A 20,919-nucleotide genomic window follows, 5' to 3' on the forward strand; every position below is an offset into this window, starting at 1 on the left:
CAGTCATCCCGACCGTTGCATACAGCCAAGCAGGGGTGCTGGATGCTCGAACCTAGATGCATGTGCTATGCAGTCAGGCTCTCTGTTGGCTTTGCAGGCCCCTTTGGCTCTACCAGTTGTGGGGGGGGGTCACAGCACCCGGACCCCCTGCAAGATACAACTTTTGTGTTGTTCACATATTTTCATCAGGTCCAAGCAGATTGAAAAAAACCACATGACTGCTTGTGCGGTGGAAGATTCCTTGGACATACAGTATATGCAGTCAAGGACCATTCATGGAGAGGTCATGTCCATCGCTGTGTAATAAATGTAGAATATTTCTAGGCGTTACTTGAGGGGTTCGGAGGCGGCAGATTTGACATCTAGAATGTTTCATTCAATATTTGGTTAAGTGTAAGTGAAGCCGAATCAATAAATAGAGAGTCGAACAGTATGGGTTCACTGGGAATTATACACCTCACCGGGCATCTAGGTGCCCTGGCAATGCCATCCTGGAGAATACATACATTCAATTGGCCATCATCTGCAATGAATGACGAAAACTGTTAAAGGGATTACCCGTTCTTTATTATTGATGGCTTATCTTTAGGATAGGCCATCAATATCAAGTCTCAGCAATGAGCTCTCTGATGGGGCTGCAATGCTCTGTGAGCCTCTTAAACTGATCGTACCACTATTGGCTTCTATCACCTATCCATAGGATAGATAATAAGGATGATCAGTGGGGGTATCACCACCGAGATCCTCACTAATCCCAAGAATGGGGGTCCCATCTCCCCTAGTCTCTGTGGGCTCGCTGCACCCACCTGCAGTGAAGCAGCGGCTATCCACCCACCTGCAATGATGTGAGGCCTAAATAATTTCTATGCTATAGGCCTCACATCAACGGGCATGCGGATTTCCGCAGCGGGAGACCTGCGGAAACAATTTGTGGGAGACCGCAGATCTAATGGTTTTTCCGTGTGGATGTACTGCAGATCATCTGCGTGGTAAAAAAAAAAAAAAAAAAAAGATCCGCTCCACCACCTCCCAGCCTTTTCCCCACCCCCCTAATTGATTTTTACCTTCAAATCCACAGTGCATCCGCAATTGTATTTGTGGATGAGCTGCATATCATCCGCACCCACTGAGTGGAGCATGCTGGGATTTGTTTTCTGTACCAAACGGTCCGCAAATCAAATCCGCCTGCTTAAATTCAGTTGTGGATGCCAATGCTTCCCTACGGGCACTTTGAATTGTGGATCTTCCGTGCGAATTCTGCAAATCAAATTCGCCCGTGGACATTGGGCCATAATGTGGACGATTGGATGTGGGATCACAAGCATTTTAATGTCGAACCATGCCATATGTAGACATAAGCATAAAGAGTGACGCTTTATTAAAGCAGCCCTGGCTTAGTGGCCAGAAGAGGACGATGCCGGCCTTGTGCCGGGGGTTTCCACAGTAAATGAGTGCTAGCGGAAGCAAAGCATGCAGAGTGTTTAGCAGGTGCTCAATGAATGCAGTGCAAAGGCTCACTCAATAGATATGGCCGCCACATCCCAGCCATGGAATGGATTGTTAGGTATAGCCGCTGATGGGTGCATGGGATCCTTTCACTGCCCTTCATCAGAGAAAGCAATGGAACAAGCATGGCAGAAAACAGTGAGCAACGTCTACCTTCCTAGGCACAGGCGCAAGTCCAAACACCTTAGCTTCCTTAGCAGCAGGCTTTCCCGGAGGCAAAAGCTCAGACTACAGAGTCAGAGGACAAGAGAAGTGACAAACACAGACGCGCACAAACTGGGAGGAAGAGGTTAGGACACTACAGACGAGGCCGACATTAACTTGGTGGTTAGTTTAGATTACTCCGAATGCTGCAATGCTTTTGGTCTGCCCCTCCCACCCCCCAAAATTCTCATCATAGAGCCGTAAAGAGTAACAAGAACATTGAAAAGCCGGACGACACAATCAGAGGGAAGTCATACAGAAGAGTTCAAGAGGCAACAAGTAATTAGAAGACCAACTATAAAGATCTGTGGGTCTGCCCTCAGCTGCCGAGAAGATCCAACAGGCAGCGAAGACCGACGAAGGGGTACAGCACTCCAGTACTGCAGCCCTTCATTTCACTGATCATCACTAACCAAAACTTTTGACGTGTCGCTCTGACCCATCTTCAGGATAGGTCATCAATAGTTGATCGGCTGTGGTCTGTTGCTCGGGACCCCGACCGATCAGCTGAGCGGGCACCCGCTGACAGCATCGCAAATACACAGAGGTCGGAGCGGCAGCAGTGGAAGTCTCCCTGTGTAATTGCAGACTGTCAGCGGGTGCCCGCTCAGCTGATCGGTCGGGGTCCCGAGCAACAGACCACAGCCGATCAACTATTGATGACTTATCCTGAGGACAGGTCATCGATAGTGTTTTTCCTGGAAACCCCCCTTAAGTTTCTCATTGCCCCTGACCCCGCTAAGTCAGGACTTATGGAAACAGCCGAGTGAGCATCATTACGCTGATTCGCTAACTCCCATAGAAGTCAACGGGAGTTACAGAAACAGCCTAGCATAGTGAGCTATGCTGTTCCCGCAGCCTCCGAGCTACAGAAACAGCACGCAGCTCGCTGTACTAGGCGATTTCCTTTACTCCCATTGACTTCTATAGGGTTACAGAAACAGGGTAGAAAATCCCACTCAGCTGTTTCCACAAGTCCTGACTGCTGCCTTCAGCTAGGACAGAGACAGTGGGGCTACAACTATAAACAGGTGCAGGTCCCAGAAAGTGGGACTCAAACCCATAAGGCTTTTATGGCACATCTGTCTCAGATCAGAACACCCCTTTAAGGGAGCGCCGAAAGTGGGACTCAAACCTATAAGGCTTTTATGGCATATCTGTCTCAGATCAGAACACCCCTTTAAGGGAGCGCCCACTGGATTCCAACATAGAATGAGCAGGGATTTTAATAACTGAAGCCCTAGTTATCAGCGAATCCCATCCTACAAAATTATATATCAGTCTACTCTTTATAACACGCTGACTGCAGATTAAAGGGGTTGTCCAGGGTTAGAAAAAAGATGTCGGCTTTCTTGCAAAAACAGCGCCACCCTTGTTCATAGGGTTGTGTGTGGTATTGCAACTCAACTGCATGGAAGTGAATGGGAGCTGAGCTGCAATACCAGAAACAACCCACGGACAATGGTGGTGCTGTGTCTGGAAAAAAGCAGCCATGTTTTTCTACCCCTGGACAATCCCTTTAAACAGTAAGTTGAAGGGTCTGCATGGAAACAAAGAATATATAGGATTGGTAATTAAAAGCTGCACTGGTCAAAAGACGAGGCATGTTGTCTATGGATGCAGACCCTCAACGTCTTACAAGATCGATCCAGGTGACCATAAGAACAGAAGACAGCTAAGTGATTGTATCAGGCATATCACATGAGCATCAATGGTCGCCTCATTCACCTTTGTGAGGGCAGCGACTCTCTGCGCCAACTCCGCCTCCACCTCCGGTAGGGTTTCTGCTTTCCGCATAGTCTGCTGAAGCTTCTGTTCTGCCAGTTCCAGACGTTCCTGAAGCTGCCGGTTCTTTTCTTCGCTCTGGTGTTAAGAAGACAAGTCAATAGTAGTTCTATCACAATGTCCTCCCGCTTCTCCGTGTAGTCTTATCACCCACCAGCTATATATTACCTGGCGGAGTACCGATTCCTTATTAGCAATCTCGTTTTCAAGTTTATCATTGAGGTCGTGCACGGATGTGGCTTCGCGCTGTGCCGCGAGGTAGCGTTTTTCGAGCGTTGTGATCCTCTCTTCCATATCGTCCTTCTGGGCCATCGCCTGCAGGTGAAGCGGCAACCAGGTAGTCAAACTCTCATATTACTACATGCAGTTGGCTTCATTCAGTAAAAGCTTCGCGCCTTCAGATACAGTCGCCAAGATTTCTTAACACTGGTGGCGTTAAAAATGCAGAATAGATCCCACGTTTGACCGACCTGTTCAATCATCAGGTCTTCCATCCGGCTTACCCATACATTAAAACAAAGAATTATCCCTTCTGTGCACCCATAGAAGCATCTGATGAACACCCCAAATGCGTGGGCAGCTAGCAACCTCTTCTCCTGCAGGTACCCGCATCCGAAACGTCCCGCACCCCCCAGCCCCGCTGGCAGCCGCACCTGAAGGCAGCCCCCCCCCCCCCCCAACCCCGCTGGCGGCCGCACCTGAAGGCAGCCCCCCAACCCCGCTGGCGGCCGCACCTGAAGGCAGCCCCCCAACCCCGCTGGCGGCCGCACCTGAAGGCAGCCCCCCAACCCCGCTGGCGGCCGCACCTGAAGGCAGCCCCCCCCCCCAACCCCGCTGGCGGCCGCACCTGAAGGCAGCCCCCCCCCCAACCCCGCTGGCGGCCGCACCTGAAGGCAGCCCCCCCCCCAACCCCGCTGGCGGCCGCACCTGAAGGCAGCCCCCCAACCCCGCTGGCGGCCGCACCTGAAGGCAGCCCCCCAACCCCGCTGGCGGCCGCACCTGAAGGCAGCCCCCCAAGCCCGCTGGCGGCCGCACCTGAAGGCAGCCCCCCAAGCCCGCTGGCGGACGCACCTGAAGGCAGCCCCCCAAGCCCGCTGGCGGACGCACCTGAAGGCAGCCCCCCAAGCCCGCTGGCGGCCGCACCTGAAGGCAGCCCCCCAAGCCCGCTGGCGGCCGCACCTGAAGGCAGCCCCCCAAGCCCGCTGGCGGCCGCACCTGAAGGCAGCCCCCCAAGCCCGCTGGCGGCCGCACCTGAAGGCAGCCCCCCAAGCCCGCTGGCGGCCGCACCTGAAGGCAGCCCCCCAAGCCCGCTGGCGGCCGCACCTGAAGGCAGCCCTTCAAGCCCGCTGGCGGCCGCACCTGAAGGCAGCCCTTCAAGCCCGCTGGCGGCTGCACCTGAAGGCAGCCCTTCAAGCCCGCTGGCGGCCGCACCTGAAGGCAGCCCTTCAAGCCCGCTGGCGGCCGCACCTGAAGGCAGCCCTTCAAGCCCGCTGGCGGCCGCACCTGAAGGCAGCCCCCCAACCCCGCTGGCGGCCGCATCCGAAGCCACCCGCTAACCCCGCTGGCAGCCGCATCCGAAGCCACCCTCCAACCCCGCTGGCGGCCGCATCCGAAGCCACCCTCAAACCCTGCTGGTTGCCAAATCTGACGCACCTCTAACCTCACCGCATCTGGTGATCGCATTGCTGCGCAAACCAGCCTGTTCCTTCTCCTCACTGTTTTAATAGAGACTTTTGAAACTGACCGGTTGCTATGGGCAACCACTACTTTTTTCCTTTGCACTGGTAACATTAAACATTCTGCGCAGGTTCCGCACTCCTGGGATTCGCACCACATTGCACCCGTCTCTCCTCACCTCTCGTACGTCACGCTGCAGCTTTGTGTTCATCTCCTCAGATTTAATGAGATCTTTCCTTGCCGTGTCCAAATCTTCCTCCAGCTCAGTAACGCGGTTGGACAGGACGGCCAGGCGCTCCTTCATCTGACTCTGCTCCTTAGACTGTTTCTCGATGACATCCTGAAGCTCCATGACTTTAGACAGGTCTTCATCGTGATTTAAAGAGCTGTCGGATGATCTCTGTCACAAAAAGCAGAATTAGCCTCCAGGAACTCGACTGATCGCATTAGGAAAATATGAAGATTTAATCAAATCACCACAAGTCAGAAGACGCTCCGCTCTATAGTGATAGTTAACGGCACGCGACAAGTGTACATATTATCCCGGGAAACGGCGTGACGATACTTACAGACCTACATAGGGTAATGAAGAGGAAAGCGCGCCGTACTAACAATGTGAGCGATTATCGTTTCATATTATATAGGCATGCACACATTCAAGAGACCTAAGAATAACTAGAACCAGGCAGAAAAACTGTATTTAAAGGGGTTGTCCAGTTGTAAAATATTGATGACCTATCCTCAGAATAGATTATAATCTTTATCAACAGAACCTTGGTGAGGGTCCGTCACCAGAGACCACTGCCAAATCAATTGTTTGCAGGGCCAGGGTATTTCTGCACCAAGCTAATTTCTGCAGGAAGCGAACAGCTCCGTTCCCAGCATAGTGGCCTGGTTAGGTGTTGCATGCATTGAAATGAATGGGAACCTTGCTGCAATACCAAATCTGGCCACTGTAGTGAGAACAGAGCTATCTGCTTCCTGCAGAAATCAGCTCTGTGCAACAGCCCACTACTATTAATGATCTATCCTGAGGATAGGCCATCGGTAGTTTACAATTGGACAACCCCTTTAAGATTTAAAGCTTCTTCACATCTTGGACATTTATGGCAGAGCCGCAGCATATCCCATAAAGTTTTGATAGCAGCGGGTCCTGTTGCTGTGATGGGAGGTCTGCCAACCTAGTAACAAGTTGCAGCACAGCCACAGTTAATAGTGAGGATTACAGAAACAGCCGAGCCCGCTGTTCTATGCCGTTTATGTAACGCCCATAAAAGTGAATAGAAGCTAATTAGTGGGGTTCGCCCGTTTCCATTCAATTCTAAGGGAATTACAGAAACAGTAAAGAAAAGCAAACTTGGACATTTCTGTAATCCAATCCACCTATCCATTCAGCTGTGGCCACGGTGCAGCAGCAGACAGGACGGGGTCGGTGGACCCCCTTTCGGGATTCTGGTAGGTAGGACCTGTATCTATCTGCAGGGCATATCATGTGGACACGTCATAAGTGTCTTGGATGGGAATAACTGTCTAAAGCTGTACAGCCATCTCTGGATATAAAGAATTGGTCTAATATATGAGAATAAATTTTGCACATTTCAGTCCAAACTGCACATTAAGACTGGCAAATGAAAAATCGGGCAGAAGGAGGCAGGCTGGCAAAGGGATGCCGGGCAGAAGGAGGCAGGCTGGCAAAGGGATGCCGGGCAGAAGGAGGCAGGCTGGCAAAGGGATGCCGGGCAGAAGGAGGCAGGCTGGCAAAGGGAAGCGGGCAGAAGGAGGCAGGCTGGCAAAGGGAAGCGGGCAGAAGGAGGCAGGCTGGCAAAGGGAAGCGGGCAGAAGGAGGCAGGCTGGCAAAGGGAAGCGGGCAGAGGAGGCAGGCTGGCAAAGGGAAGCGGGCAGAGGAGGCAGGCTGGCAAAGGGAAGCGGGCAGAGGAGGCAGGCTGGCAAAGGGATGCCGGGCAGAGGAGGCAGGCTGGCAAAGGGATGCCGGGCAGAGGAGGCAGGCTGGCAAAGGGAAGCGGGCAGAGGAGGCAGGCTGGCAAAGGGAAGCGGGCAGAGGAGGCAGGCTGGCAAAGGGAAGCGGGCAGAAGGAGGCAGGCTGGCAAAGGGAAGCGGGCAGAAGGAGGCAGGCTGGCAAAGGGAAGCGGGCAGAAGGAGGCAGGCTGGCAAAGGGAAGCGGGCAGAAGGAGGCAGGCTGGCAAAGGGAAGCGGGCAGAAGGAGGCAGGCTGGCAAAGGGAAGCGGGCAGAGGAGGCAGGCTGGCAAAGGGAAGCGGGCAGAGGAGGCAGGCTGGCAAAGGGAAGCGGGCAGAGGAGGCAGGCTGGCAAAGGGATGCCGGGCAGAGGAGGCAGGCTGGCAAAGGGAAGCGGGCAGAGGAGGCAGGCTGGCAAAGGGAAGCGGGCAGAGGAGGCAGGCTGGCAAAGGGAAGCGGGCAGAGGAGGCAGGCTGGCAAAGGGAAGCGGGCAGAGGAGGCAGGCTGGCAAAGGGAAGCGGGCAGAGGAGGCAGGCTGGCAAAGGGAAGCGGGCAGAGGAGGCAGAGTAGTTAAGAGAAGCAAGGAGAGGAAAAATAGTGAGGAGCAACAGGCAGATAAGGAAGATAAGTAGAAAGAGGAGGAAGAAAAGCAAATAGAAGAGGGCAGAGTATAAAGAGCGGTAAGGAGTAGCAGATAGAAGATAGTAAGAAGCAGGCAGAGAAAAAGTAGTAAGGGAAGTGGGCAGAGGAAGCAAAGTATACAGAGGAGAAAATAATGAGGAAAAGTAGTTTTGGGATAAGAAGTAGTAAGTGGGAGCGGTAGATGCGTCCTTCTTAAGACAGACCTACAATAACCCCGGCGTCCTACCTTGCCATTAGTGTTGGGCGTGTTGTCCGGCTCGTGATCTGTAGTGCCGTCATTGTAGATTTTCTTCTGATTGTTCTGCTCTCGTGCGACCATCAGCTGGATGGGCGACAGCCGCAGATTAACTTTTTCACTTTTACTGCACATAGTTTACAAGTTTTTGCACCCGGTGACCCGAGCGAACCGAAAGTCCGACTCACCTCTTTGTGCGTTACTGTGAGCTCCTCTTCTAATAAGCTACATCTCTCCAACGCCACCCGTAAACGTTCCCGCACCTGAGGAGGACAACTGCGCTGTGACAGCCGGACACAACTGACATGGAGAAACAGGACCAGACAATGGCGGGCATGCTCAGAGGAACGAGTCCGACATGAAATCCCTATAAATGTGATGGCGCGTTCAGAGGACGCCATACTGATCTATTGTGTGGATTCACCAATCTGACCTGGTATTTGTTACGCAGAATGGCGCATGTAATTGTATGGCTCATGTGTAAATATCCGTATGCACCACGGACGTACTAGTCATGTGATACATGGCACATTTCAGCACTAGAGCAAGTCCACGGAAATCTTCTGGGGTTTAACTGCATGGTCAGTGCAGCAAGCCCTGGAGATTTTCCAGGCGAGCCACTAAAGGGGTTAAGTGGGCCTTATATAACTCACAAATTACACTAAATTTGACACTCTGCCCCTTACTACTACACACCCCAGGGTCACGCTGCAGCGTCAGAAGTTGCGTCTGTTTCCCTTTAAAAGGCCTCACCCAACTTCGTAAGAAAAGTTTGGGAAAATTTGAGAAAAACAAATAGCACAAAACATTTAGCTCTTATTTAGATTCTGTTTCATTTCTTCATAAAATCACATTTCCATCTGTCTTCTAGCTAGAGCTAAATTACTAGACATATGTTAGTAAGAACTAGGGGACAGATGGAGGGAGAACGACTGCAGGATCAGCCTTTGTTTTAGCCTGTAACCATGGAGACACACTGGGCTGCACAGGAGCTGTAGACATAAAGCAATAGACTTTTAATCAGAGGGGTTTTCAGATACTAAAATATTGATAAGCTAGCCTCAAAATATATCAGAGGTATCAGACCAGCCTGGGTCTGCAGCTCCGGCTCCCCGCAGATCAGCTGATAAGGCAGAAAGCGCTTCAGGGAGGACCGCGGCCTCTGCAATGCTTACCAGACACAGCGCTGTACATCATGTAGTGGTGGTGTCTGGTATAGCAGCTCAACTTCGTTCCCTTGAATGGTACTGAGCTGCTATCAGACCCCCTGGAGAATGAACCTGATGCCACCAGACATTGTGGCGCATGCTCCAGCACCGAGGCCTGGAGGTAGGTGGGGGGTCCTGAGCAGATCCCCACCGATCAGATATTGATGACCCATCATGAAACTAGGTCATTAATATTTTACATCGGTGGAGGGCCAAGTCCTGCGACACCCAAGCAAGCACTGTGGCCTCCGCCGTGGTCTGTGAGGTCACGTTTACCGATTATCACGTGGCCTATTTGCTGCTCAGCCCCAACTCATGTGTAAGGGATTCAAGCTGCAATATTAAGCACAGCCTCCACGAGATGAACGGCGCTGTGCTTGATACACATGAAGATGCTCTGCAGCTCTCGCTCAAGAGCCACAACTTCTTTACACAGCTGATTAGCGGGTTTAGAATCCCCAACGATTTGATACGGATGATCACAAGACGAGGACATCAATATTTTAGTATTTTAGTCCCAGAAAACCCTTGGAACTACAAAGTTGCTTCATTGTTCGCAGTGGAGTCATAAAGGCGAACACAACCCTTATTCTATAAAAGAGAAGCCGTAATAACATCACTTCTCACAAACCCATCCCAACGAAAAGTGTCCCTTCAGATTCAGGAACTAAGCCAAACAAAGGAGTCCCAGAAGGGAAGTGAAACGCGCTCAACTCAAACCAATTCCATCACCGTTAAGGTGTTACCCAGCGGGCGGGCGGCTCGTTGGCGTCACCCACATTACCTTCTCATCTAAAGCTTTGTGATGTTCAAAAAGAGACTTCAGTGCTTTCAAAACTTCCACTTCGCTGGAGACTCCGGCCGGGGACTGCGCCTGTCTCTTCACCACGGTCATCCTGAGAGAGCGCTCGTGCCGAGAAACGAGACACTCCAAGTGTTCCAGAAGAAGCTGCAAAGATTACAAGGTGAAAGTAAGACAAGGAAGCAAAATGGCAGTGGGTCATGGAAAAACTGCCAGGAGGCCGTGCTGCCCGTCCTTTGCATCGGAGTATATGAGATCCTTACCCGGGTATTGTTCCGCTCGGCCTTTAACTCGGCGATTTCTTCCTCGCGCTCCAGCAGCTGCTCCCGGCAGATATTCAGCTCTTTAGTCAGTGCTGCAAACTCCTTTAAGACAAAACATTCACTTGTAAGTCCTGGGAAGACGCCCGCTGCTCGAATAGAAGGAAACCAAGATGAATGCAATACGGTAAATACGCAGCGCTCGCCTAATTGGCGCGGATTTGGCCTTGTGGAAATGTTGCGGGTTGTAAGCCTTGGATTTCAAGGGTTAAAATCCGCGACACAAGTAGGCGTGCCGGGGATGTAGAATCTGCAGCGCCTTTGAAAAATTTTATGGATTTGTTGCGCCAAATTTTCCCACCATGTGAAGGAGATTTTTGGGATCTCCCCGTGGCTTGTGCTGGCAATGCAAAATCTGCTGCAGAAAGCCGGCAGCGTTTCTTCTCCGTGTGAAGTCGCCCTCGGGGTGCGTTCGCACGCTGCAGAGTTCACGGTTTGCAATGCAAAGGGTGAAATCTGTAGCATAAATGGACACGTTGCAGCTTTAGGCTTGGATTTAACCCTTTCCAATCCAATTTCTATCCTGGTTTTCCTAGGGGGCTTACTCTTTTTCTGCTGTTATACAACGGTGCCATCTGCTGGCTAAAGCCAGTACTGCATGAGGGGCTGGCAACATACAGTAAGGGAACCCCGATGGACGTCTTCCAACATCGGAGCTGTACAGCCTTAAATCATAATGTCTTCAGACGTCAGACAGTGGATTGGAAAGGGTTAATGTGTTCACATGGGGCAGATTCGCTGCAGATTTGCGGACACGCTTCAAGTCTTCGCTCACACGGAATGGATTTTCCTTCTTGAATCTCAACAAGAAAATTACCCCCCGATTGAGGCCGGCTGCACATGACCGGATTTCAATTGCGGAATCCACGATAGTCACCCGCGTGGACGATCCGTGGTATTGTGGGCCCACTGAAAAAATAGAACAGTCGTAGGTCCGCTCCGATGAGCGAATAGCCACTGCGATTTCCACAAGTGGATTTAAAATTGCAGCATGTTCCATCTTTGTGCGGACGTCGCACGGACGGCTTCCATTGAAGCGGTTTGACCCGCAGCTCATCTGCAATCGACACTGCAGGTAGGCCGTGGGGACCTGCGTCATCGCCTAGCGACCGCGCAGGAAAAAAAAAAAAAAATCTGTGCTGCACATGATCGACGGCGAGCATCCGCTGTCATCCGTACGATCTCCAACACAACCTACATTGACAACAATGGGCGATGTCGCAGAAAGTCAGAACTTGCGGCGCCGCGCAGGAGGACATCGCTCATGTATACGAACCCAACCAGATTTCTTCAAGAAAATCGCGCACAATCCCATGTGATTTTCTGGGGTCGTGTGCGGCTGGCCTCGGGGTACAGTCACATGAGTAACCTTGGCCAGATGTTGTGCTCGCAAACGTGCGTTTCATTCAAAACCGCATTACTTCTGTGAAACTGCGATCCTCGGGCACGCGTTTCAGGCGCATCAGAGGATGACAAGTAGTGGGAAACATCACATCACTTGCATGCATTTAGCGCGGCACACGATGTCTTTAAAAGGTCCCATAGCAAACAATGAGCAAAGTGTTCCAAAAGACAGAACATGGGGGGGGGGGGGGGGGGGGAGACCATGTAAATAAGTCTATTCAAAAGAATGAAGTTCATATTTTGCGCGCCTTGCCTTAGGGTGGATTTTCTTCCACGGCACGCGGATGAGATTCTGCCGCTACAATTTGTAAATGCTGTCGATTCTCCGTGCAGAAATCGAGTATGGAGAATCCACCGCCAATCCGACCGGTGTGAACAAGGCCACAAGAGATTCCCTTGACCATATACAGGAGGTTAGTCACCGGATACAGACAAGTTCAGCTGCGTTCCGATAGAATTTGCATCTCAATCTCACATCACTTTTCATACATCTGCTTGCTGTCGGTGAATGGAATATTTTTCTTCTATTAACACATTCTGGGAATGAACGCCTGTCCTGAACGGTCCGTCTGACAGCTGCTCGCATCGAGCCGTCCGCCTGTGCCAGCATGATCAGAGTCACGGTCTGCGCCATATTCTGTAGGAATACATTTCCGAACACGCCATCATTAGCAGCGCTGCGCTAACAAGATGCTAGATCCATTTAGGAAGGGGGGGGGGGGGGACGTGACACAGTGACAAACAGCGGTGAGCGCGACGTCAGCACCTTCTATGACTACATAAAAGGTAACGTGACTAACGGCGACAGGACAAGCAGCCCTGTATACCTGTATTAGCAGGCACATGCTATATACATGACCCGGGGGTGGAGAACACGCGGTCACACTTAGTATGTCATTAAGATTCTACTTCTAGGACACTTTGAAACTTTTCTTCTCTTTCTGCACAGCACAATATGCCGGGGGTGGAGGGTGGGGGGACGCCTGGTGTGGAGGGACAGCGCACGCCGGGGTGACAAGGCGATCTCAATCACCCCTCGTTCTAATCTTTATGGGGTCATGTGGGCTAAACAGAAATCCAGGAGGATACAAGGTTTCCTTTTTCGGTATTTTTGGTTGCTTTAGAAAGAGTCACCAAGTATGAAGGCCGGCCTCACATCCCCTCCGGCCCTACTAAACCACTGTGTGTACTTGGCCAAGCTAAAAGGAGCCTCCGCAGGCAGCTATCCTTAAAGGGATGTTCTGGGCAAAAAGCTATCCTTAAAGGGATGTTCTGGGCAAAAACTATTGCTTACGCATCCTGCTTGGGATCCCTTGTGATGAGCTGATCGCACGGCTCGCTATCCGTGAGTCATAAGGGACGGAGTGCAAGAGCCCTAGCGGGCTTCACTCCCACTGAAGTCTATGCAAGCTGAAGCCGCCTATTACACTTCTGCCTCCGTCCCTGGGAAGTCTTAAAGCTGCTGCAACTCCTACTGGCATTAATGGGAGCTGAAGGCTGCTATGGCATTTCCACTCCTGTCCCCAATGACGCACTGACTTTGATCCGGGTGATCAGGTGATCGCCGGGGATCCCGAGCGGTTGTTTCCCAGCGATTAACTATTAACCTATCCGGATGCGTTTTCAGGCAAAAACTATTGCTGACCTCTTTATAGGGGTTGTACTACAGACCCCCACTGATCCTGAGAACGGGACTCCTGTGCCCCCTTCTTCTCGTCGCTGCGAAGATGCTTTTCCCATCCGCAGTGATGTCACACCTGAATGGAGCGCCAGCCAAGCATGTGCAGTCAGCGCTCCACGCATTTCAATGCGGGTCAAGGAAATACCCAACTGCCTGGCCATCATTGAAAAAGAATGGCGCGGTAGAGTGCCTGCAAGACCATTGCTCCATTTAAACTCCTCACTGCGGGGGTGCAGGAAGCCTGTAGGGAGGGACAGGGGACACCGGACCCCCGTTCTCAGGATCATTCTGGTACAGCCCCTTTAAAAGTGGTTGTCCAAGACTCCCACTATTGATGACCTATCCTCAGGACCGGTCATCAGCAGTGGATTGTCAGGGGTCCGCCGCTCAAGATCCCCGTCGATCGGCTGATTACCAGGTCTACTGTCAGTGCAGACAGTGCTGAAAGTAGATAGCGCTATCAACATTGCAATGGCCAGGGTTGGTACTGCAGGCACAGCGCCCACTAAATTCAGGGGACCCCAGTTCTGGAGATGGGTGCAGGTCACAGCAAAAGAGCCTGCATCTATCAGACATTTATGGCATTGAAGGCTGTATGCACAAGAGGCACTATGGATGCAGTAAAGACCGCGCCAAAGACCGGCACCGAAGTAACGCCCACGGTTTACAGATGTATACGAGGCGTCCTGCGTGAGTGGAGCCTAAAGGATGGAAATACTAAAACTCCTTTAGTGTAGGATGACAAGTTCTGTAACTTTCTCACATACTTTGTCTTTCAATTCTTTACCGCTTTCAAGATCTCTGCTTGCTTCCAGTGAATGAAGCCCGGCCTTATGTGCATACATAGTGTAAATGGGTCCGAGGCCTTACATTGTGAGCTCCACCAGCGCGGGGACCGACGGGCAGGAATATACGGGCACAGTCCAAGAAGATAAAGATGGCAGCAGAACATTAGTGTAACCAAACCACTAATGAGCGTCTGATGACGTTTGGTCGCTTCACCTTTCGTCGGTGGCAGTAAATTCCTTGCTGAGACGAGTTAATGATTACAAGTCCGGGACGTCACTCAGCCTTCTCACGTCTTACACATCTGCTGCGAGCGTGCAAGATCCGAGCGTTTGTCCTCACGCAAATAATCCGTAACCAACATGGTGGTCTTCCATATCTGCTTATTTCTAAGGGATCGAACTGCGGGGTAAGAGGAATAGCAGGAGGAAGGGGGGTGACTGACCCTATAGGCCCGAAATACAAAAAAAGAGGGCGGCAGCTGACACCGGGTGCCCTCGAGTACAGCAAACGAGACGCCCCATGGGGGAGAATGTACGAGGAGACAATGAACCACTGTGTGAAAGCACAGGAGCGATCGCTGGGACGGCTGTTGGGGAGTTCTGTACCTGACAAGTGCCCCATGGAAAAGGGCCCCAAGATTAGCTAAGGGGGGGGAGGGGGAGACGTGTCCACCATTCGGGACCTCACCGATCAGTTGCCTGAAGCAGTAATGGCGTCACGTTCATTAGTCACATGGCCCGAGAGCAGTTCAGTCCATTTGCATGAATTAGATTGTGCCGCTATATCAGGCGCGGCGGCCATACAATGTGTGGTGCTGCACCGACGTGGCACTCGCACAACCTCTATGAGCTCCGCACGCGGAATTCGCACGAAAATGGAACATGCTGCATTTTTTTTCCTGCGTGTGAAATCCACAAATCCCTTATAATACCATCCGCGGCTATTTAATTAACCGCGGATGGTCAATGCATTCCTATGGGATGCGGATTTGCCAAATATACTTTCCCCGTGGACACGAGGCCTTAAGTTCCTCTTACAACGAATGATAATCATCCAGTGTAAATGCCGACAGCGACTGCGCGGCGGACTATTTGGTCGCTTAGCGTTTAGTTGGCGCAGGCAGAAAACTCAAAACGGCCGTCCGGTGTGAACAGGCAGTCGGTCATCTGTGGGCAACAGCGTCTTTTTTCTGGTGAATGGCGATAGGCGGCCTCCGGCGCTGCGCCACCATTCACCGAGGGATCATGCACAGGAGCGATTCGCTGGGACGATGACGCGCCGCCCGGCAGTCCTGTGTAAAAGGACCTGCAGTCCCGGAAAACCCCTTAATGTATTTTGTGCTGCCGAATCCGGAGACAGACAACCTATTTTCAGAACCACGAGAACTTATTTTATGGGGCGGCTGAAGTCATCGGCTCCATTTTGGGATATTTAGCAGGTTTTATTCCGTTTGTCTGTCTGTTCGGGCTGGTTCCTCCCTCCAGCGCCCCCTGCTGTGTGATGGGAGTCATTATGATGAGGCGGCAACAATTAGCTCTACTTTTTATTATATAATAAAGCACTTTTAAGACGGAAAGAGTTTCCCTTGGAACTTTCCATCTTCATTGCAGCCCAGTAGTGAAGTGGAGGAGATTCCGGTACTGCAGTGTATTATACCTGTCAGCAGACATCCTAAAGGCCTGAGAGATGTACAATGACAGCCGACCTGGGGGTCTTCATCAGGCCTCAGCACCCCACAACCACATTCCCGGGGGTGACGGTTCCTCTGTTAAACCCTTTGTGTTCCCCACCTCCAGTCCTCAGGGACCCCAACAGGTCATGTTTTCAGGATTTCCTCAGTGTTTTACAGGTGATGTAATTATTGTCGGTGCCTCAGACATTGCCAGCGGTGTTCTTACCATAGGATATCCTGAAAACATGGCCTATTGGTGGTCCCTGAGGACTGGAGTTGGGGACCCCTGCTCTAGATGCTGCAGTCACTACTGACTATGGGTAGTAAAGGGGTTTTCCAGACAGAAGCTATTGATGAGCTGCCAGCGCAGCGGGCACGACACGCCTGAGAGCAGACGGCTCTGGAAGTGGCCAAGCTGGCTTCCCCCACACTGCAGCGGCCGTCCCCGATGTTGGAGGTGGAGCCCCCATTGATTTCAGAGCGCTCCCGCCGCCGCCTCCTGCACCCCACGTCCGGCCCGCTTACATGGAGATGTAACACCCCGATCCTTCTTTACACCAAAACAGAGAGAATTGTATCAGCGAGTTCTGGGGGCAAGACTCTAATGTGTAGGAGGGAAGGGGGGCTTAAAGGGTTGTGCCAACATATAAACTTATCTTCTATCCGGTGGCAAAGAGATAACTTCATGACCGGTGGGGGTTCAACCAGGGGTGCCCCAAGCCTTCATGCAGCCCGAGGCAAAAGTGTGGAATGAACCCCCTCTCTGCAAAAAAAGCTAAACTAAATTACACAGGTATTGAAAGCGCCAATACACAAATAGTAGGTACGGGCCCTCCCCCCACATTAGCGGCCCACGTAGTAACAGCTGTCCCCCATTAGCGGCCCCCATGGCCACGGCGGGCCCCCTCCATTAGCGGCCCCCATGGCCACGGCGGGCCCCCTCCATTAGCGGCCCCCATGGCCACGGCGGGCCCCCTCCATTAGCGGCCCCCATGGCCACGGCGGGCCCCCTCCATTAGCGGCCCCCATGGCCACGGCGGGCCCCCTCCATTAGCGGCCCCCATGGCCACGGCGGGCCCCCTCCATTAGCGGCCCCCATGGCCACGGCGGGCCCCCTCCATTAGCGGCCCCCATGGCCACGGCGGGCCCCCTCCATTAGCGGCCCCCATGGCCACGGCGGGCCCCCTCCATTAGCGGCCCCCATGGCCACGGCGGGCCCCCTCCATTAGCGGCCCCCATGGCCACGGCGGGCCCCCTCCATTAGCGGCCCCCATGGCCACGGCGGGCCCCCTCCATTAGCGGCCCCCATGGCCACGGCGGGCCCCCTCCATTAGCGGCCCCCATGGCCACGGCGGGCCCCCTCCATTAGCGGCCCCCATGGCCACGGCGGGCCCCCTCCATTAGCGGCCCCCATGGCCACGGCGGGCCCCCTCCATTAGCGGCCCCCATGGCCACGGCGGGCCCCCTCCATTAGCGGCCCCCATGGCCACGGCGGGCCCCCTCCATTAGCGGCCCCCATGGCCACGGCGGGCCCCCTCCATTAGCGGCCCCCATGGCCACGGCGGGCCCCCTCCATTAGCGGCCCCCATGGCCACGGCGGGCCCCCTCCATTAGCGGCCCCCATGGCCACGGCGGGCCCCCTCCATTAGCGGCCCCCATGGCCACGGCGGGCCCCCTCCATTAGCGGCCCCCATGGCCACGGCGGGCCCCCTCCATTAGCGGCCCCCATGGCCACGGCGGGCCCCCTCCATTAGCGGCCCCCATGGCCACGGCGGGCCCCCTCCATTAGCGGCACCATATGGTCACGGCGGGCTCCCTCCATTAGCGGCACCCATGGCCACGGCGGCCCCCCCCCAATAGCGGCCCCCGTGGCAATGGCGGGCCCATGCAGGGCAGCAATCTGACAAGCATTTAACTCGCTTGCTCTGTGGTTCTGGTCTGGCAGCTGCTGTTGTTGTCATCACTTCTACGCCCAGCGTTTGCGCTGTGTACAGGCCGCCATCTACATGCAGTAATGCCAACGCCAAGGGAGAGTATCACACTCCAATTAAAGCCGCGGCGGCTGCCAACACATCAGTGCTGCGGTGCAAGCGAGTTAAAGGCTTGTGGGTTGCTGCCCGGCCGGCTCACCGCTGGCAAATAATTTTTTTTTACTGGCCATTAATATGCCGGGTAAAAATAAATAACCGGCAACTCAACAACCCCCCGCCCCGTGAGGGCCTGCAGACTACACCCCTGGGTTCAAGCACCAGGCCCCCGATTGATCTCAACAACGGAGGTCTGGAAGGCCCCTGCATGAGGGTCCTTGCACACGCACGCCGCAGCTCCAGTCATTTCCATTAGGGCACCTGACACTGCTGAGTGCATGTTCTTGGCAATTTCCGGCATTGCCATTGAAATAAATGGTGCGGTGGCGTGCATGGGCAACCGCCGTTTTATTCTTTGGCGATTTGACTACTGGGACTCCGACCAATTAAAAAATTATCCCCAATCCTTCGGGTAGGGCATAACCTTATAACTTGGCACAGCCCCTTTAACTGAAGACCCTCTGGTTTCGTGCCCGTCGCCAGCTTCATCCATGGGCCAACCTGAATAATAAGATTGTCGTATTCGGCCCCGCTACAAGGCCTCGCTCTTCTCCACTGTAATGACTATTGGAAAGGTGTCTATGAAGGGGCATCTGTGCTGGATGCCACTGGTGGAGGGCGAATGTGATGCCAACCGTCGCCTCACAAGTATAAATATTAATGGGTAATAACAGAGTGTGAACAGAGAATGTGCTGGCAGTGGCGCCGTGTGACATTACACGTGCCAGCGAACAGACTGCACACGCCACCCTCCTCCTTAATGCTTTCAGCAATTAAAATTCTTACAGACTTCAACAGAAAACAACCCAAAGAGTCACCGGCAGCGGGTTACTAGCCACGTTGGCTACCCGGCTCCAGAGATGCATCCAGGCCTAAACTGAAACGTTAGAGAAACAGCGCCACACCTGTCCACGGGGCATGCGCAATATTGCAGCTCATTCCCTTGCACTTTGATGCAGCTGAGCTGTAATACCAGACACAACCTGCGGACAAGTGTGGCGCTGTTTCTGGAAGAACGCAGCTGTGTTTCTTTATTTCCGGACAGTCATTTTAATAAAAAAAATAAAAGAAAGTTTCTGTTCCCAGAACAAACGTCAGCGTTTCCAGATGATTCGGAAAATGCACTAAAAAGGTATGGACTCCTAGTACAGGGGGCGCCGAGTCTGGGAATGCCCACCTACCTCCCTGTCCTCCAGGACTCGTTCCATTAAATGGACACCTGTTCATTGCATGCACACAGGTGGAACATAATGAGAGGACAGCGTATGCGCCCTCCAGCAATGAAGAAGGATCCGCTCAATGCACAGACTTCATTGGAGGACGTCGAGGGAATTGGGAGACTGTAGAGGATGAAAGTCCAACCTCTGACCCAGCGTCCCACTCCACCACACCCCAGAAGCGCTTGATTGGGCTCATGTGGGTGACCGTGCCAGCCGCGCCATTCATAGGAACTCCTCAGAATGCTCCCCCAACCAGTTCTGGACAACTTGGGCCTGACGGCACGGTCTAATATCCCATCATTGTGGGGGGACATGAAGTCCATGAAGAGCAAGCAGTGAAATGTAGCGGATACCAGTCAATGACATGTTTAGGCGGACCAGTGGACCCAACCCATGCCATGAGAACAACCCACACCATTATGGAACCACCATCAGCGTGCATCACACCCCAACCCTACCATCAGCCTGAAGCAACTGGTACCGTAACTCATAGGACCGCGCCACGTTTCCAGTCTTCCACGGGCCAGTTACAACCTCAGTAGCCCAAAGGAGGCGCTGTGCCCGGTGTGGTTATAACAGAAGCCTCTGGTGGGTCTTCTGCTCCCGTATGCCATGGGAGCTACAGAACACTGCGCTGGCCCGCCGGACACGCGCCCGGGGGGGGCTCCTGCGCTGGCCCGCCGGACACGCGCCCGGGGGGGGGCTCCTGCGCTGGCCCGCCGGACACGCGCCCGGGGGGGGCTCCTGCGCTGGCCCGCCGGACACGCGCCCGGGGGGGGCTCCTGCGCTGGCCCGCCGGACACGCGCCCGGGGGGGGGCTCCTGCGCTGGCCCGCCGGACACGCGCCCGGGGGGGGCTCCTGCGCTGGCCCGCCGGACACGCGCCCGGGGGGGGGCTCCTGCGCTGGCCCGCCGGACACGCGCCCGGGGGGGGCTCCTGCGCTGGCCCGCCGGACACGCGCCCGGGGGGGGCTCCTGCGCTGGCCCGCCGGACACGCGCCCGGGGGGGGCTCCTGCGCTGGCCCGCCGGACACGCGGCCGGGGGGGGCTCCTGCGCTGGCCCGCCGGTCACGCGCCCGGGGGGGGCTCCTGCGCTGGCCCGCGGGTCACGCGCCCGGGGGGCTCCTGCGCTGGCCCGAGGGTCACGCGCCCGGGGGGCTCCTGCGCTGGCCCGCGGGTCACGCGCCCGGGGGGCTCCTGCGCTGGCCCGCGGGTCACGCGCCCGGGGGCCTCCTGCGCTGGCCCGCCGGACACGCGCCCGGGGGCCTCCTGCGCTGAGTGTTTAGGTGATTTCTGCTGGAGTCGCTTGTCTGTCCGCATGGACAATACTAGCCAGACATCACCAGTCGTGATCATTAAGCCCCCGTGGGTGGTGACCCCTTCTATAACGTATTCCCAGTACATGACATTGCAGATCGAAGAATGATGAGTATCCACACAACATCCGTCTGGCCTCATACCTCCATTCACCTCCGGTAGCCCACGTCACCTTCCCATGAGCCCGCTGGCCGACGCTCACCATCCTCAGCTAACCCCTCACAACGTATACAGGTGTGGCGCCCCCAAGTGTCACCTGAGGTAATGCCACCTCATCAATCTACCTCCCGCTATCCCAGGGCGTCCGTGTACAACGATACCGTGAGTAATTGTATAAAAACACCCTAAAAGTAACGGCGTTGGAGCCTCCAACATTCCCACACGTGTTCCTTATTAC

The 20,919-nt window shown here is 54.1% G+C and overlaps 1 protein-coding gene across 5 annotated transcripts in view; it reads right to left on the minus strand.

The window, feature by feature from the left end:
• The window catches only part of PPFIA1 (PTPRF interacting protein alpha 1), an 85,322-nt gene that overhangs the window by 48,950 nt on the left and 15,453 nt on the right, over positions 1–20,919 (minus strand). For all 5 annotated transcript variants that reach the window (XM_066583533.1, XM_066583532.1, XM_066583530.1 and 2 more), the window contains exons 3-9: positions 10,297–10,398; positions 10,016–10,180; positions 8,212–8,286; positions 8,015–8,110; positions 5,351–5,572; positions 3,664–3,810; positions 3,439–3,573 (exon numbers count right to left, since the gene is read on the minus strand). In XM_066583533.1, coding sequence (XP_066439630.1) covers positions 3,439–3,573; positions 3,664–3,810; positions 5,351–5,572; positions 8,015–8,110; positions 8,212–8,286; positions 10,016–10,180; positions 10,297–10,398 — 942 coding nt within the window. The remainder of the gene's footprint in view (positions 1–3,438; positions 3,574–3,663; positions 3,811–5,350; positions 5,573–8,014; positions 8,111–8,211; positions 8,287–10,015; positions 10,181–10,296; positions 10,399–20,919) is intronic.

The sequence above is a fragment of the Eleutherodactylus coqui genome, chromosome 11 (assembly GCF_035609145.1).
Source record: "Eleutherodactylus coqui strain aEleCoq1 chromosome 11, aEleCoq1.hap1, whole genome shotgun sequence".
NCBI lineage: Eukaryota > Metazoa > Chordata > Amphibia > Anura > Eleutherodactylidae > Eleutherodactylus > Eleutherodactylus coqui.